The 17,296-nt window shown below is 40.1% G+C and overlaps 1 protein-coding gene across 1 annotated transcript in view; it reads left to right on the plus strand.

Annotated features, from left to right (window-relative positions):
• EIF3A (eukaryotic translation initiation factor 3 subunit A) overlaps positions 1-15,527 on the plus strand; it is a 34,771-nt gene extending 19,244 nt beyond the window's left edge. Inside the window, exons 11-22 of the mRNA XM_077779599.1 lie at positions 232-417; positions 942-1,289; positions 1,717-1,821; positions 1,910-2,023; positions 3,261-3,383; positions 3,905-4,058; positions 4,607-4,791; positions 8,268-8,356; positions 9,192-9,853; positions 12,579-12,816; positions 13,510-13,691; positions 14,308-15,527. Coding sequence (XP_077635725.1) covers positions 232-417; positions 942-1,289; positions 1,717-1,821; positions 1,910-2,023; positions 3,261-3,383; positions 3,905-4,058; positions 4,607-4,791; positions 8,268-8,356; positions 9,192-9,853; positions 12,579-12,816; positions 13,510-13,691; positions 14,308-14,537 — 2,616 coding nt within the window. The 3' untranslated portion in view covers positions 14,538-15,527. The remainder of the gene's footprint in view (positions 1-231; positions 418-941; positions 1,290-1,716; positions 1,822-1,909; positions 2,024-3,260; positions 3,384-3,904; positions 4,059-4,606; positions 4,792-8,267; positions 8,357-9,191; positions 9,854-12,578; positions 12,817-13,509; positions 13,692-14,307) is intronic.
• The last annotated feature ends 1,769 nt before the right edge of the window (positions 15,528-17,296 follow it).

The following is a 17,296-nucleotide window of genomic DNA, read 5'->3' on the forward strand; positions in this document are numbered from 1 at the left end:
TCAGGCCTTGATCTCGTGGTTCACAAGTTTGAGCACTGTGTATGGCTCTGTGCTGACAGCTCAGAGCCTGGAGCCTGCTTTGGATTCTGTGTGCCCCTCTCTCTCTGCCCCTCCCGCATGCACGCTTTCTCTCAAAAATAAACATTTAAGAAAAAAAAGTTACCCATTTGTAGAATGGTTTCATATTTGTGTACGGACGTAACTATTGATGATATCGTTTAATTTTCAAAGGTTCGTATTGACCACACTTCTCGGACCCTTAGTTTTGGATCTGATTTGAATTATGCTACTCGAGAAGATGCTCCCATTGGTCCTCATTTGCAAAGCATGCCTTCCGAACAGATCAGAAACCAGCTGACGGCGATGTCTTCAGTACTTGCAAAGGCACTTGAAGTCATTAAGCCAGCTCATATTCTGGTATGCATCTTGGGGAGAAATGAACTACAGAATTTTTCAGGGGCCCTTACACTATGTCTTGCACAAAAAGGTTTGTTTGAGGTGATGTCTGAGAAAGAGTTTATTATGTATTTCCTATTCAGTTGTACTTGCTAGCTTTGGTATTTTACCTATCACACATAAGATGAAAATTCCCCTCACCCCCTTTGTGGGGCACCATGATTGGGTTTTTCCTTCCTGCTTAGGTTCTGTTCTTGTAAGTTCTGTTAGCCTTTCTCTTTGCCTTGCATGCTTTAGAGTAGATTTGATGCAGACAGCGATTTAACCTAGCAAATAAAGGTTCTTCAGCTGTGTCGCTGCTATTAAAGACTCTGTATAGGTCATAGTATTTGGTGCTGGAGCTGGTAGCTTGAGTAACATCGTCTCCTGTTCTTAAATGCAGACATACATAAGGGTAATATGTCAGGAGTGTTTAGTAACTTTTTGGATGCCTCATACCATGGTGTATCATGTGATAATTTTTTAAAATCCATTTGTTTTTGAAGCAAGAGAAAGAAGAACAGCATCAGTTGGCTGTTACTGCATACCTTAAAAATTCACGAAAAGAGCATCAGCGTATCCTGGCTCGCCGTCAGACAATTGAGGAAAGGAAAGAGCGCCTTGAGAGTCTGAATATTCAACGTGAGAAAGAAGAATTGGAGCAGAGGGAAGCTGAGCTTCAGAAAGTAAGGAAAGCTGAAGAAGAGAGGCTGCGACAGGAGGCAAAGGAGAGAGAGAAGGAGCGCATCTTACAGGAACATGAGCAAATCAAAAAGAAAACTGTTCGTGAGCGTTTGGAGCAGATCAAGAAAACGGAACTGGGTGCTAAGGCATTCAAAGATATTGATATTGAAGTATGTAGCTCATTACATGTTACAAACTTTGATTTACATTTCAGAAGCATGGTCCTTTACCATTTATTGATTTACTCTAGGCAATCTGGTTATTTTCACTCATTTTGGTACAGCTGGTCCATTAGCTATATAGTCTGAAGTAAACATTTGTTTTAAATGGCTCTGTGCAGTTTTTAACCATTGTTAAAATGGAGTTGGTGTACGTGCAGGTTGGAGAAATGAGAAATAGATGTTAAGATTATGTTGTTTTCCCTACATAGAAGTGGAAATGTGCTGTTGTGAAACATTTTTACATTGTCTAATTTTACCCACTGGTAACATTGACTCATTGTATAAAAAGTAACAGGTTTTGATTTTAGAAAACAGTGCTCCATACGCATTTCTTCTATATTCTTATTAGTGATTGTGTGTTTGTAATACTTTACAGGATCTGGAAGAATTGGATCCGGATTTCATCATGGCTAAACAGGTTGAGCAACTAGAGAAAGAAAAGAAGGAACTTCAGGAACGCCTGAAGAATCAAGAAAAGAAGGTGAATGAAGGGACCGGTTGGTAAACTTGTAACATGCCAGGTTAACAGAAATTTTTCTTTAAACTACATTTGTTTTCATGTCATTCAGATTGATTATTTTGAAAGAGCTAAACGCTTGGAGGAAATCCCTTTGATAAAGAGTGCGTATGAAGAACAGAGGATTAAAGACATGGATCTGTGGGAACAGCAGGAAGAAGAAAGAGTAAGGTTTTCACTGGACTGTAACGTTGGTAGCCTGGAAGCTCTAGTTAATCCTCTGCCGGGAGTGGAGCCCCGGTGTCAGAATTGTTTTGTGCTCTTTTGCCAGGAATGGTGCTTTAATGGCTGAATACAAACAGATTAGTGAGCGTATAGACATTTTTACAACAGAGGTTAAAAAATGAAACTTGCAATGTGCAAAGCACAGCTGAAAAGTTCACCTAATAAAGAGCTTTATGGGGTTATAATTCACACAGCACATATTTCACCTGTTTAAACGGTACAATTGATGGCTTTTAGTACATTTACAGAATTGTGCAGCCATTTAACTTTACCCTAAAAGAAACTCCAATCCCATTAGCAGCCCCTCCCCATGTCTTCCTACCACTTTGGCCTTAGGCAACCACCAGTTTCCTTTCTGTCTCTAGATTTGCTTACTGTTTGGGTACTTCGTATAAGTGGAATCATATAGTACACGGTCTTTTGAGACTAGACTGTTCCTTCTGTAGTTTTGTTAGTATAGATTATATTTATCTAATGATACCAAAGCAAGGTTTTCAAATGCTTGTAGTGGCCAAATTTGTGACCAAAAAACTAGTGGCCCTGTTCTAGTTTTAAAAGTAAATACAGGCAACAAATCTGTGGGGACTTCCATTGGGGAGAATGCAGCCTCTCGGTTCCATTGGAGTGTTGTCATTCTGGGCTTTGTTTGCCAGTGCCTTCCATCTTTTTTCAGAAGTTAGAGTTTTTGTGATAATGTGTAAAATTAGAGAAAAAAGAGTGCAGACCGGATACAATATTTGAGATGGTTTGTTGTATTCTCTGCCCGGAAGCCTTGCATTCTCCCTTTGGTGTGCAGAGAAAAAGTCTTAGGTCAGTAGTGCACCCTGCCTTCACCTCCACAGTTTTCTTTAAGGGAGAAAATATCTTTTATGATTAAATCATAGGGCTTATTACCATGAGGAATTTCCTTTTTGTTTTACTGTATACATTGTAGGTTTTTCTTTAAAGTTTTCAAGTTCTTACAGTTGCCTCTGGACTCTTTTATCCATCTCCTGTCCCTGATTTCTTCCTATGGACACATGGGCATGGATGATAGTAACCCTTCCGTTTTTATGGCAGGACAGAAGGGGCACAGGATCTGCTGGTCATCCTTTGAGAATATCTGTCAGGAATTGAGAGTAAATTACTAATCAGATAATGAATGTTTTGAAATTTAACCTTGTATTATGTACTTGCAGATTACCACCATGCAACTAGAACGTGAAAAGGCTCTTGAACATAAGAATCGAATGTCACGGATGCTTGAAGACAGGGATTTATTTGTAATGCGACTCAAGGCTGCACGACAGTCTGTTTATGAGGTGAAGTTACTGGTTTCGGGGAAACATTCATTCATGAGCTTTTTTGTTTTACCTTAAAGTTCTTCTATAATGCAGTGGTACATTCTGTCTTGAGCTAACATTTTATAATGATCATTCAAATTAATAAAAATGTTTTTGAAAATATTTTATAGGCTATTAAGCAGTCAACCGTCACTATAAACAAATTTTATGAAGGTGAAAGTGGACTGCGTAATATTTGCTTCTGGATACAAGTTTCATGTACTGTTGGATTTAGAAAGGAAAAAGTAGATCAAAGTGTCCTGCTCTTAAATTCTAATTATTTTATTTGTTTTGTATAAAAACAAACCTACTGGGTGAAGGAAAAGAGAACTGTCCCAACAAGTCACAAAAACCTGTCATCTGGAAATTTGTATACATAGGGCGGTTGCTTCCTGTGGTTTCAAGAACCTTGCAGTGCTTTGGTAAACTTTGAATTTTGCTGGTTTGTAGCTCTTCAAAAGATTTGATTTTCTTGTTGTTGTTACCCACTCTATTAATAGGAGAAACTTAAACAGTTTGAGGAGAGATTAGCAGAAGAAAGGCATAATCGCTTGGAAGAGCGGAAAAGGCAGCGTAAAGAAGAACGCAGAATAACCTACCGTAGAGAAAAAGAAGAGGAGGAGCAGAGGCGGGCGGAAGAACAGATGCTCAAAGGTATCTACAGACCAAGGTTGGAGGTTGTGTGAGGCAAGGTTGATAGTCTGGTTTATAGTAATCTGTGTCTATTCCGGAATGAGGAGCCAGGATCATTGGCTTCTTACTTGCAGCTCACTTTTAGTTGTCTGAAGTTTGTTTTAGGTGAGGGTGTTAGGTTCTCTACCAGGTAATTTCCATATCTTTTGGTGTTTTTTGTTTGTTTAAATTAATACCATCTTTTAATTTTTATCACTCTATTTTATATAGTACTAACATGCATTGAGGAGCACATATCAGATGAAGTCTGTCAGATGATCCTTTCCTTGAAATCCCAAGATGCTCAGGAATTGGGGAGGGGTTCAAGTATCTTCCTGTCATTGCAAAAGTGTCGAGTGGCATTATACTTGTTTTCTTGAATATTTTCTGCCCCTTAGCTAATTGTAAACTACTTAAAAATTTTAAAAAGAGTTTGTCTTCTGCCTTACGCTCCCTGTTGAATACCAGCAAAGTAGACCTAGTGCTAGGGGGGAGATGCGGCACACTTTATAACTTAGCTCGTTATACAGAGCGTGAAGAGAGAGAGCGTGCTGAACGGGCCAAACGAGAGGAAGAGCTACGAGAATATCAGGAGCGGGTCAAGAAATTAGAAGAAGTAGAAAGGAAAAAACGCCAAAGAGAGCTGGAAATTGAAGAACGGGAACGACGTAGAGAGGAGGAGAGAAGACTTGGTGACGATCCACTTTCTAGAAAGGTGAGTGCAGAAGCTACTCTGTTTTTATGTGATGTGTTTATCACCTGGTTCTCTTGCATGGTCCATAGGCCTCAGTGCACATGTCAGTGTCTGAGCTTCATGTTTTATTTATTTTTTTATGTTTATTTATTTTGAGAGAGTGAGCAGGGAAGGAGCAGAGAGAGAGGGAGAGAGAACCCAGGTGGGCCCTGTGCTGTCAACTCGGTGTGTGGTTCGAACCCACGAACCGTGAGGTCATGACTTGAGTCAAATCCAAGAGTTGGATGCTCAACTGCCTGAGCGCCCCAGGTGCCCCAGAATGTCCATTTTAACAATATTTCCAAGTGATGCTGTCCTAAATATTTTTAATACGCGCTCATATCCAAAACCAACTTTTATTCCCCCTCTGGCTTGTGTCTCTAATCCCCGCTCCTGATTGGTGGCACCGTTACCCAGTTAATCTTAGAGTTTTGAATTTACCTCTCCCTCTCCTTTCTGTTCTACATTCCTGGCTTAATTCAGAATCTCCTTTTGTCTGTATTATTTACTGGTCTCCTTACTATTCTTTCTGATTATAATGTCTCCCCAGCTAGAGACCTTCCTCTACATTGTGGCCATTTTTTTCATGATGCGTATTTGATTGCTTTACCTGCTCTTGGGTTTCAAACCTTACTTTGATTGGTACTCATTACTTAGAGCCAAAGGTACAACCTGCTTTAGCAGTCAAGGCCTTTTCTTGTTTCCTTTTTCCATCATCATCTTCTGTCACCATTTTCTTCTTAGTCACCTATACTCTAGCCATTCTGAGTTTGTTTTATGGCATATCATGTTCTTGTGACATCTGTCTTCATTCTCTGTTTCTCCTTGGCTGTGCCAGTGCTCCCCCTTAAATGAGATACAGCTTAGTTTCTAAGTTGAGACGTGGGTAACTGGAGGCTTTCTGGCCCTGCCTTTCTCCATCCCCTCGTCTGTGTCACACCTGTGTCAGTGTCCTTTCTTGGAAGACCTGCTGTTCTTTGATTTCGATTTAAAATGTGCATGGATAGATTACTGGTTTTGTTACTCCTGTTGCTAATTTTTATGTTTACTTCCTTGTTACTAGTGAATGTGGCCTATGTGAGTTCCAATTTTGTGTTCTAAAACATGATGTGGTGCGCATACTCTTTTTCTCTTGGGCACAAAGTTCTGTGTGTATGTATGGAATCAAAAGTGGTGTGTTACTTATTTTAATTCGCTACATTCTGTTAATTTATGGGAGCCTCATCTTCTGAAGAAAGGGAGGTAACTTACTTGGCTATGATAATGGGTTTCTGAGTTGCTTTTTTTAAAATTTAGTTTTTGCAAATCTGTTCATTTTCAGTCTTTTGTTTCTGTTTTGTGCCTCCCCCTCCCTACCTTCCCTTTTGATTGGAGAGTCTTTAGTTTATTTACATTTAACACAGTAATTTATTATGTTTGATTTTTTTATTTGCTCCCGTGTCCCTGCCACCGCTTCCTTCAAGCCAAATTTAAGAACTTTTCTCAGTTCATTTTTGCTTTCTTTATTCTCTTAGTGATTACCACCAGTTTTTTTCCCCCTAAAATTATATGAACTTCCCAGTCTGTAAATTTTGGGAACTCTGTCTTCTCAGAACAAAGAATTCTGAACATACCTTTACTTTTATTTGTTTTATTGAAGTAAGTTGAATATTTTTACATCCAGCTCATTAAAACATGTTACGTATTTAGAACTGCCTAACAGTTTTCCAGTAGGATTGGTAAACATGAGTTAGTTTCAAATATGTTTACACTTTATCACCGTTTTTCCTTTGCATATACATTTTTTTTGTTTTGTGTATCTTTTCAGTTTTTTTTTTCAGGCTGTCTTTCTGTATGTCTCAAAAAAGATTTTTTTTTCCCCCTCTCAGAGTTGAAAAACTTTGTAGTGGTTTGGTCAGTTCAAAATCCTCCCCCAGAAGTTTCGAGACTGCTCGGCATCCTGAGGACACAGTGGAAGGGAGGGGGTCTTGATAATAGTCTTGGGCTTATTACTTCTATAGATACTCTGTATTATTCCTTGGGGATTGCAGAATTTTCTGTCCTTGGAGTAAAAGGAAAAGATTTTCCCGAGACTTTGTGCAGTCACCTCAGTATATAGGCTTTCTTATTCCCTCATTTTGGCACTTGTGCCTTTTGTAGTCAGAGGATGCAGTTTATTTACCTTAGAGAAGATGACATTTTCTTAATCCAGGGAAATTTTTTCTGCTGTTGTCTGTACTTGCCTTACACAGTCCTGTTTTTTCTTTTAGTGTTCCCCCTTCCTTTTTTTTTTTTTTTTTTAAAAATCTTTGCCCTTTTGAAACTGCTTCTCTGAGATTCCTGTTCAGTTTATATGTTTACTAGAAGGGCCTATTCTCTTTGATCTGTGAACTGAGTTAAATATTTTTGGTAGGTTACTTTTTAGAATTCTTTTTCATAGCCATCCCTAAACATCTTTTTTTGAGGTTCTAGTTGTATGAAAACCTCTAATAACTTGAATTCTTTGCAGAGTCTACTTTGTAGGGTGAGCATGAAGGGTGGGAGAAACTTGGGTTTTCTGGGCATGGACATTCCCTTCATTGTAGTGACCGTAAGTTACGTGGACAGTTGACAAGCTCCTCTTTGTCCCGCGGTGTCCACTTGGGAAGGTCTGTTAGAATAACCTGCACCCTAAGAGTCCAGAGTCTGTTGCGATGGCAGATGACTTACCGTCTGGCTCCTCTTTCCTTCACTGTTTCTTATGTTAGTTGCTACTGGGGAGGTTTTATTGCCAAAACACTTTTTAAAATTTGAATAAAGATTCTCTTAAGTACCTACTTGGAATTGTTAGCTCTGTTAGATTTTTATCTTACTCCTCCCACCCTTGCCATAGGTCTTGTTTTATATTTTCCAGAGTATTCTTAATTGCTGACTGTGGCCTTAGGTTATGTTTGTAGGAGCCATCAAGCTGTGTCAGCTGTACACGATAGAAATTGTGCGCTGCTCTCTACAAAGGTTGTACCACATTTACATTTCCACTGTAAGCATATTTATCTTCTGATACCCTTTTCCATAATTTTTAATGACAACATAGTATTTGAAGAGGGAAATAACTTAATTGAAACATCCCTCATTTGACATTTCATTTGTTCGATTTTAGGAACTCCTCTGGTGTACGTTTGGGGCACTGAGCTTTTTTCACATAATCTCAGGGAATTTTAAGGATCAAAGGATATCTGTAGATACTCGATTAATTTCAGAGGTTAGGTGCCAGATTGCTTTCAAGGTGGTATTTTGTTGATTTATAAAGCTAGTCAATACACGAGAACACCAGTTGCACTGTACTGTTACTCTGACTTCGGGTTAAAAAGGAAACCATTTTAAAACTTGTTCATATTTAAGGATTTAAGATTAATATAAGTGCAAAAACATTTGGTAATACTAGTAGTTGTAATAAGTGTTGCCAATGTAGTGCCTCACATTAACTTTGGTGAATGTAGGACTCTCGTTGGGGAGATAGAGATTCAGAAGGCACATGGAGAAAAGGACCTGAAGTAGATTCCGAGTGGAGAAGAGGCCCACCAGAGAAGTAAGTAGAGTCAAGGAAAATAGTACCGATTAGACAGAGGTCCTGTTAATGCCTCATTAGTAGTTGTTAAATTGGGTTTATTTTGTAGAGGTGGGGAAAGGAGAACTGTGAAAAATTGTATGCATGTCTGTTACCGAAATGTGTTTCATAGTTTACTTCAACAGTGCTATAATTACGGACTTCTAGATACTTAGAGAAATAAGTCTTTCAGGGTTATAATAACTTCAGGGTTTTGTTCCCTAATTGAATAATACTGAGATTACAGTAAGAATGAATAGTTCTAGAACATATTTTCCTTTTATTTGTTTATTTGCTCTTATTTTTAGACGGAGTGAGGCGGGGAGAGGGGCAGAGGGAGAGGAAGGGTGAGAATCTTAAATAGGTTCCATGCTCAGTGCAGAGCCTGGCATGGGCTTGATCTCAACAACCATGAGAGCATGAGCTGAGCCGAAATCAGGTCATTATTACCCACTAAGCCACCCAGGTGCTCCTTCCTTTAAATTTAAGTAGATCGAATCATCCTTCAAAAGTGAGTTGTCATGGTAAGATTGCTGGTCATAGTGCTGTACAGAAATTAAGTTTTGAAACTTCATAGTAATAGATGCCAGGATACTTCTGGTAAAGGGCAGCTAGATACCTTTAATTGTCTACATATTTGTTGATACAAGATTTTATATTTTGTGTTGTTTTTTATTAGGACCACGTGTTCTTTCAGGACTAGGAATAATGAATTTAGGCTGAAGTGGTTTTTAAAAGTGAATGAAATAATTTCCAAAAGGATCATGTGCTTTTAAGAAAATGGACTCTTACAGATGTTTGGCTTGTTGCTCTGTAGGGAGTGGAGACGTGGAGAGGGGCGGGATGAGGAGAGGCCTCATAGAAGAGAAGATGATCGATCAAGGCGCCTGGGGGATGAGGAAGAGAGAGAGTCTTCTCTCAGAGCAGATGATGATCGCATTCCCCGGCGCGGCATGGATGACGACAGAGGTCCCAGACGTGGCCTTGATGAAGACCGGTTCTCTCGCCGGGGGGTGGATGATGACCGACCTTCCTGGCGCAGTGCAGATGATGACAGGCCTCTTAGACGAATTGGCGATGAAGACAGGGGAAGCTGGCGTCACGCGGATGATGATAGACCACCTAGACGGGGACTGGATGAGGACAGAGGAAGCTGGCGAACAGCTGACGAGGATAGAGGACCAAGACGTGGGATGGATGAGGACCGGGGCCCACGGCGAGGAGGTGCAGATGACGAGCGGTCTTCCTGGCGTAATGCTGATGATGATCGGGGTCCGAGGCGCGGCATGGATGATGACCGGGGTCCTAGGCGTGGGCTGGATGATGATCGAGGACCTTGGAGGAATGCTGATGATGACAGAATTTCCAGACGTGGTGCAGATGATGACCGGGGGCCTTGGAGAAACACAGATGATGATCGGATTCCCAGAAGGGGCGAGGACTCAAGGCCTGGTCCCTGGAGACCATTTGTCAAGCCAGGTAAAATTCTGGTATTCAGAAAACCAGCTTAGATGCTTTATAGAGTCTGCCTAATGGGTTTTCCGAATAGAAAGTGAAATCTTGTATAAGCTAATCACTATTTTCTAGTATTTTCAAACAGGGACGTCTCCAGTGACAAATTGTATTTTAATATCTAAACAAAGTTATTTTTTAGCTAAATAAAAGTGAAGTTTTAATGTATAGATGACAGTGGTTATGGTTTATTATTGTTGGTTTCTAGAGACTGGTGTTTTATCTTCCCTTAGATACCTGTGCAGTGGCTTTTATGTCAGGAGTGTGGCTTCGATATCCGACACCGCAGAATAAGTTACATAACCTTACCCCTTTTTCTGCCTTAGTGATACGTGCTTTTCCCCCCTTCTGCCTGGTGACTGCTTCTTTGAGGGCTCTTGTTCCCATGCTCATCCCTTAAGTATTGGTGTTCCTCAGTTCTGTCCTACACCAGCCTTCACATGTAAATAATGAAAAAGTATACTAAGTTTGCGCTCTTGCCTGCCTTGGGGTTAGGCTTATGGGAAGAGCACAGTTCCTTCCTTTCTCAGTCTTGGCCCTGCTCATGTTTTCATACTTTTTTGTTCTTGAGCAAGTTATACATAATCTGTGACTTCTATTACCATCTTCTCCAAATGAGTTCTTTCCTTACCTTCAGACCTGTGTTTCTAGCCTGCACGCTATATACGTTTCTACCTAGAAATGTCTCTGACTTGTCATCTTCAACGTGTTGAAACTGAATTCACACCCACAGGCTTCTCATCAGGGCCACCACCATCCATCTGATTTTATAACCTAGAGATCTGGGAGTTGTCCTTTGCCCTCTTAATCTTCATTTAGTTCAGTTTTGTTTTTCTCAACGTTCCTTAAATCTACCCACCTCTCTATTCCCCCTGCATGTCTGGGCCACTGTCCTGCTTTCCTTGAACTCTTGCTGCTCCTGGTCCCTGCAGGCTCTCCCTCTCCCCCACTCCCAATTCCCACAGCAGTAACCAGAGGCAGCCGTTCTAAATGCACAGTTCGGCGAGCGGCTTCCTTCCCTTTGCCCTTGGTGGTTCTGTCTCTTGGTCTGTCTTCTGGTATCTGGTCTCTTGTCTTCTGGTCTCCATTCCGTCCACTGTCTGGCTGTGTGACTTTTCTGTGCCATGTGTAGAATGGGGATGACAGTATAGTAGTTTCATTAATTCACGATAGACATTTATAAAGTCACAGTGAATACTGAACCCATTGCTCCAAAGGAATATACCAGATTAGGTTCCTATTAAGCCCTCTGGTCACAACATTTCTGTCAACCAGTGAATGCATAACCTTCTTTTGTGCATTTCTGTTTTAAAGTTCCCTTATTTAATACACGTTAATTGATTCATTAACATTGAACTCCTGGCCAGCAGCACTGTATCTCCTCAATGAAGCTTATCTAAAATGGAGATTTTTCTCTAAAGCGCATCCATCACCTTCTTGTGCTTGAGACACTCGACAGCACTTCAGCATAGTGCTTGAGGGACATTTTAAACAGTGAAATCACCAGTAAAACACAAAAATGCAAAGAAGTTACTAAATTTAAGACCACTAAAAGGATACTTGTTCTAAAGTATGAACGCCTCAGCAAGAGGACAGACAGCAATTAATTGCCTTGTTCAACCTCCGCTGTGAACGGGCTTTTCTGGCGACTCAGATATTTCACCATTCTGCATGTGTCTCTGAGTGACTGCAAAAGTGCTTGAGCATTGATTTTAGCAGTTTACAAATTTTAGCAAGTAGGTAAATTGACAAGTGTGGGATTTACTTATAGCTCAAAGTTATGGATAGGATTAAATGAGTTGAAGGTTTTAGAATAGTGCTGTGGCACGTCATAATAGAAATGGTAGCAATAGTAATACTCAGTTTTGCAGGTGTAATAGATTTTCATTTAAATCTGTTCCCTTTGGCCTCTTTGTGTATATATATTACATTCCTAGACTGGGGCATCCCAGGGCTAAGTGTGAGATACTGGATAGGGTCAAAGGATTAATCTTTCTTTGTTCCATGACTGCATGGGGTGGTAAATGGCGAAGGCCAAGGATATGAAAAAGTTTTTAGTTATAAAAGTTTTGAAAATGTTGCAACATTTGAATGAAATTATAATTGGGGCTCCATCTCTCAAAGATCTACTTCCTGACCCTCACTCTTTTAAGTTTTTTGTTAGAATGAGTTGTCTACTCATTTTAAAATTCAGAACAGATTTTTATATCCAAAATTGCAGCATATGAAACACTCAACCCAGGCTATATAAATTTCCCTTATCTTACATGTTTCTCCCTGTATGTTAGAAAAAAGATAGGTAGTAACAAATATGAGCTGGTGATTCTGTAAAATGAGATAAATAGCTTTAGTTTTAAAAAATAAGATTGGATTGTCTTTTTTTTTTTTTTTTAATGTTTGAGAGTGAGAGCTAGTCGGGGAGGGTCAGAGGAAGGAGGAAACAGAATCTGAAGCAAGCCACAGTGTCAGCACAAAGCCTGATGTGGGGCTCAAACCCACAAACCATGAGATCATGACCTGAGCAGAAGTCAGATGCTTGACTGAGCCACGCAGGTGCCCTTGGAATGTCTTAAAGTAACATATAAATGGTGATATTAATGTCAGCATCAAGATCTCTATTCATAGTTACCAACTTGTGTTTCTGGAATACTAAAAAACTTTTATTTCTTTAAAAAAAAAAAAAAATCAACAGGTGGTTGGAGAGAGAAGGAAAAGGCCAGAGAAGAGAGTTGGGGTCCACCTCGAGAATCGCGACCATCAGAAGAACGTGAATGGGATAGAGAAAAAGAAAGAGAGCGAGATAACCAAGATCGTGATGAAAACGACAAGGACCCAGAGAAAGAAAGAGACCGAGAGCGAGACCGAGAGCGAGAGCGAGAAAGGGACAGAGAGCGAGAGGTGGATCGAGAGGACCGCTTCAGACGGCCTAGGTTGGATGCTCTGATTGGAACTCTTTGGGGGAATTGCAGTTAGGATTCTCTTAAATACTCTTCGTTGTTTTCCCAGATAGTGTTGAGAAATCGTGTGCCCCATCCCTCTTCCAAACATCCCCTCTTAACAAAGTTGAGAAAGTGAGGCTGACGCTGTGTAGTTTTCTGCAGATTTTGTAACTCATTAGTAAGGAAGCCAGACCAGGTAGCTTTACCAGTCCATTGCCCATTCCCTGCGGTTTAGATAGTCCTCACGGTAACGGTTCTAGCTTGCTTCTTCTGGCCAAAATGGCTTTGTGATGATGAATCTAGACCAGCACTGTTTATAATACAGTTTTCTGCAAGGATGAAATCGTCCTGGGTCTGTAATATCCACTATCGTAGCTATTTGAATACTATTTGGCTATTTAATATTTGGAATATGGTTAGTGCTGTTGATGGAATGTCTTGATTTTGTTTCAGTTAATTTATATGTAAGTAGCTGCATACAGATAGTTGCTATTAGGTTGGAAAGCACAGATCCAGATGTTCTCATTTGACCTCTACACCTGAGGCATCAGGTTGAAATCAGGTTATAAATTTAAACTTCATCCCTGTTGGGTTGTAAACTCTGAGCACCAGCCTGGATATGGTCTGTTCAAATGCACTATCATGTAGTTTAACAGCAGAACTTAACATTTTGAATGACTACAGGGATGAAGGTGGCTGGAGAAGAGGACCAGCGGAGGAATCTTCGAGCTGGAGAGATTCGGCTCGCCGAGATGATAGGGATCGAGATGACCGTCGTCGGGAGAGAGACGATCGCCGTGACCTAAGAGAAAGGCGAGATGACAGAGACCGAAGAGGACCTCCTCTCAGATCAGAACGTGAAGAAGGTAGGCATGGTCGTCTGCATGTTGCTGAACTATCGGGAATCCAGAATTCCTGGGGACATTTTGGTTTTATTTAATTACCCCATACATTCCTGTAAACAGCAAAAATAAGATAGGGAATATTCAGTTTAAAATTCATAATTCTCATAAACTTAGTCACTCTGTAAAGTTAGCTCGTTTCTAAATTCAGAGTATATCAGTAGGTTAATTAAACTGGATGGTAAGTGATATAGGTTGCTTTGAAAGCTTATTTTATATTGCCAGGAAATTGTTGTTGTTTCAAAGTATGATCTTGGTAGATAAGCACAAAGTGTAAAACATTGTTTCTCTAAAATTGTGACAGTTGAAACTTTAAGAAAAAGCAGAAAAGTATGCTTAATGGCTAATTTGTTGTGAAGGTTTCAGTAAGAGGCAAAATTTTTTACTTTAAATGTTCATTTAGATTTTTGTTGCCTTGTCTTAAATTACTAAAATTTTATTGTTTTTTTATGGAGATTCTATGTTGTTACCTTTAGTACAGGATTTCTGAGTAATTGGAAACATTCTTTTTGCTAAAGTTCTCTTTAGTCTGAGCCAATACAGTACAGTATTTATTCTCTTTTTCTGTTAAACTCTTTAGTAAGTTCTTGGAGACGTGCTGATGACAGGAAAGATGAGCGGGCAGAAGAGCGGGAAGCCCCTCGTCGTGTTCCTCCCCCAGCTCTTTCAAGAGACCGAGAAAGAGACCGAGAAAGGGAAAGAGAAGGTGAAAAAGAGAAGTCCTCATGGAGAGCTGAGAAAGATCGGGAATCTCTTCGTCGTACTAAAAATGAGACTGATGAAGATGGATGGACCACAGTACGACGTTAAATCTCAAGATGATGGATTCAAACTCATGTCTCACATAGGTTTGGTCACATTCAAGGATTATTATACTTGTGCTTCAACCAGTCTAAATTGGATTCTTTAATGTTGTCTCACCATAACACAAAAAGCATGAACTTGTATTAATCCTCTATAATAGATTGATCATGCACCATACCCACAGGAGGTTGGACGACCAGGCCATTTTCTGGAATTTACGGTGTTGCATTATTTCATCAATCATTTGTTTACAAAAGAGAAAAACTAAAAAATAAATTTAAAATGTGAACCTTCAGGTATGGAGTAACACCTGTATCTTGGTACAGAACTGATTTTTTTGTTTTAAAATACTATATTCATTTGGAATGAGGTAAGGTTCTGTTATAGAAAATGTATTTGAAGACTCTTCAAAGCAGGGGCTGAAAGAATTTCCACATCATTAGTGGTTGAGACATACCTCTAGATACTTTGAGGTATTTACTATATTAACTGCATTTAGAAAGTTTTTAGGTTCACTGTAAGTGCAGTAAACATTACAAACATTGGATACAGTGGGATTTTCTGTAGGTTTTACTTGAGAGGTGAGTATAAAGCAATTTGCAGTCATGATTGTAATGACAAGAATACTGCTCAAGTGTGAATCCAAAACAGTTACAGCTTTTAAATTTTAAAGCATTTGGTAAACTGTTGCTGAGTTTTTTCTGTTGCCAATAGCAAACTGCTTTTCCATTAATGGAGAATTCATGCCTTTCAAGCATTTTAAATATGACAATATTTATAAATGTGTGGTTTGGAGGAATTGTTTAAATTCTTTTTCCTAATTTCCTTTCTCTTCAGGATAGATTCTTTGAACAAGTAATTTGTAGTAATGACTGTGTTGACTTCAATTTTGGAGTGTTGTAGCTATGTTGAAGATTAACTATTTGGTCTTATTGAAGCCAACACAGAACTTGCTGCTGTGTTTTTTCTTCAATGATAAATAAAATACTTACAGAATTTGTTTTAGTGTTGATTTGTAGTCACAGTCACAGTGTTTTATTTATTATGAGTTTGCATATCCAATTGAGTGTGATTTTGAGTTTTTTTGTTGCCATTAAGTGTCTCATTATGTAGGATCAAAGAAAATAATCCAGATATAACAGAGCACATATGGCTACAATGTTTCCTTCCTTAATTAAGGATTCCCTTTAGTTTTCTTGTAATGCTGCTCTCTCTGTGAGCTTCTATATTTCAGGGTGGGTGAGTGGTTTACTATTTCGGGTATTTCCGTCAAATTAGAAAACTCATAGTTACAGAGAATGTAGGTTGCAAATTGATAGTGATAATGGCTACTGACATGTAAGTGATTTCAGATACTGAGTGGCGGGGAGAATTCTGGCAGTACAGCTATAGGGCCAGAAGAGGGAGTGTTGATGCTGCTTTACTTAATCACATGCAGCCTTTTTGGTTTTATGTTACCAGCAATGGAGGGCACTGTTTTCAACGTTTAATCTTGTTTTCTTTTTTTTTTTAAAGAATTTTCTAAATGTTTATTTTGAAAGAGAGCAGGGGAAGGACAGATAAAGAGGGAGAGAGAATCCCAAGCAGGCTCTAGACTGAGCCACTCAGGCACCTGAACATTTAATTTTCTTAACATTTAGTATTTCAGAAAGTGGAAATCTTAAAAGCTATTTGGGGAGAAGGCCTTTTTACCCAGTGAAAGAACTTGGGGCAGTAACCTGCTGAGTCTCCAGACACCGGAGCAGGATGGTACCTACGATGACACTTACTGGTCCCAGGGAATGATTTACTAGCGGATTAGTGATGGTTAGGTTTCCAGGCTAGTCTGCAAGCTGCCAGGACCCTTTTCCCAAATACACTGTGCCTCCCTGGTTGTTTATCCTGGGAGTTGGGAGTCCAGAAGTCAGCTGCTGCTTTGTGGTCCTGCTCTTAAGTTTCTACTCTGAAGGCTCCCCCACCCCAGTATTCACAGGTGTCAGAGGAAAGCCAAACGTGTAGAATGTCTTCCATGTCCCAGTGGCATCTGCTGTTTTTTAAAGTTTATTTTGAGAGAGAGAGAGAGAGCACATGGGGGGGGCGGCGGGTAGAGAAGGAGAGAGAGAATCACAAGCAGGCTCTGTTAGTGCAGAGCCTGAGCTGGGGCTGGCACCCACGAACCGTGAGGGATGATGACCTGAGCCAAGATCAAGAGCTGGACGCTTGACTGACTGCACCACCCAATCTGCATTTTTAAACCAGAATACCACTGCTATGGATATAGGTGACTCTGAGAGTGGAGACAGTGGCCCAGAAAAGACTCTACATCCACCTAGTTGTCTACTGGCTTCCAGGATGAAGTTGGCAGCTACGTATTGGGATGCTTTTATGTTTTACCTGTGTTTTTGTTTTGTTTTGTTTTGTTTTTTTTAATTTATTTCTAGGAGAGAGAGAGACAGCGCGAACAGGGGAGGGTCAGAGAGAGAGGGAGTCACAGACTGAAACAGGCTCCAGGCTCTGAGCTGGCAGTCAGCACAGAGCCCGACGCGGGGCTCGAACCCACGAACCGCGAGATCACGACCCAAGCGAAAGTCGGACGCCTAACCGACTAAGCCACCCAGGCGCCCCAACCTGTGTTTTGTTTTTAACTAAAGACATTTTTAGATTCATTTATAATTTTACGAGTCTAATGGACATATATTGGACACTGGAAGAAATGAAGGAATGTTCCTTATGCCTAAGCACAGACCAGAAGGTAAGGACCAACATCAAAACTTTCCTGCCCTTTC

The sequence above is a fragment of the Crocuta crocuta genome, unplaced genomic scaffold (assembly GCF_008692635.1).
Source record: "Crocuta crocuta isolate KB4526 unplaced genomic scaffold, BGI_CrCroc_1.0 scaffold138, whole genome shotgun sequence".
NCBI classification, from domain to species: Eukaryota; Metazoa; Chordata; class Mammalia; order Carnivora; family Hyaenidae; genus Crocuta; species Crocuta crocuta.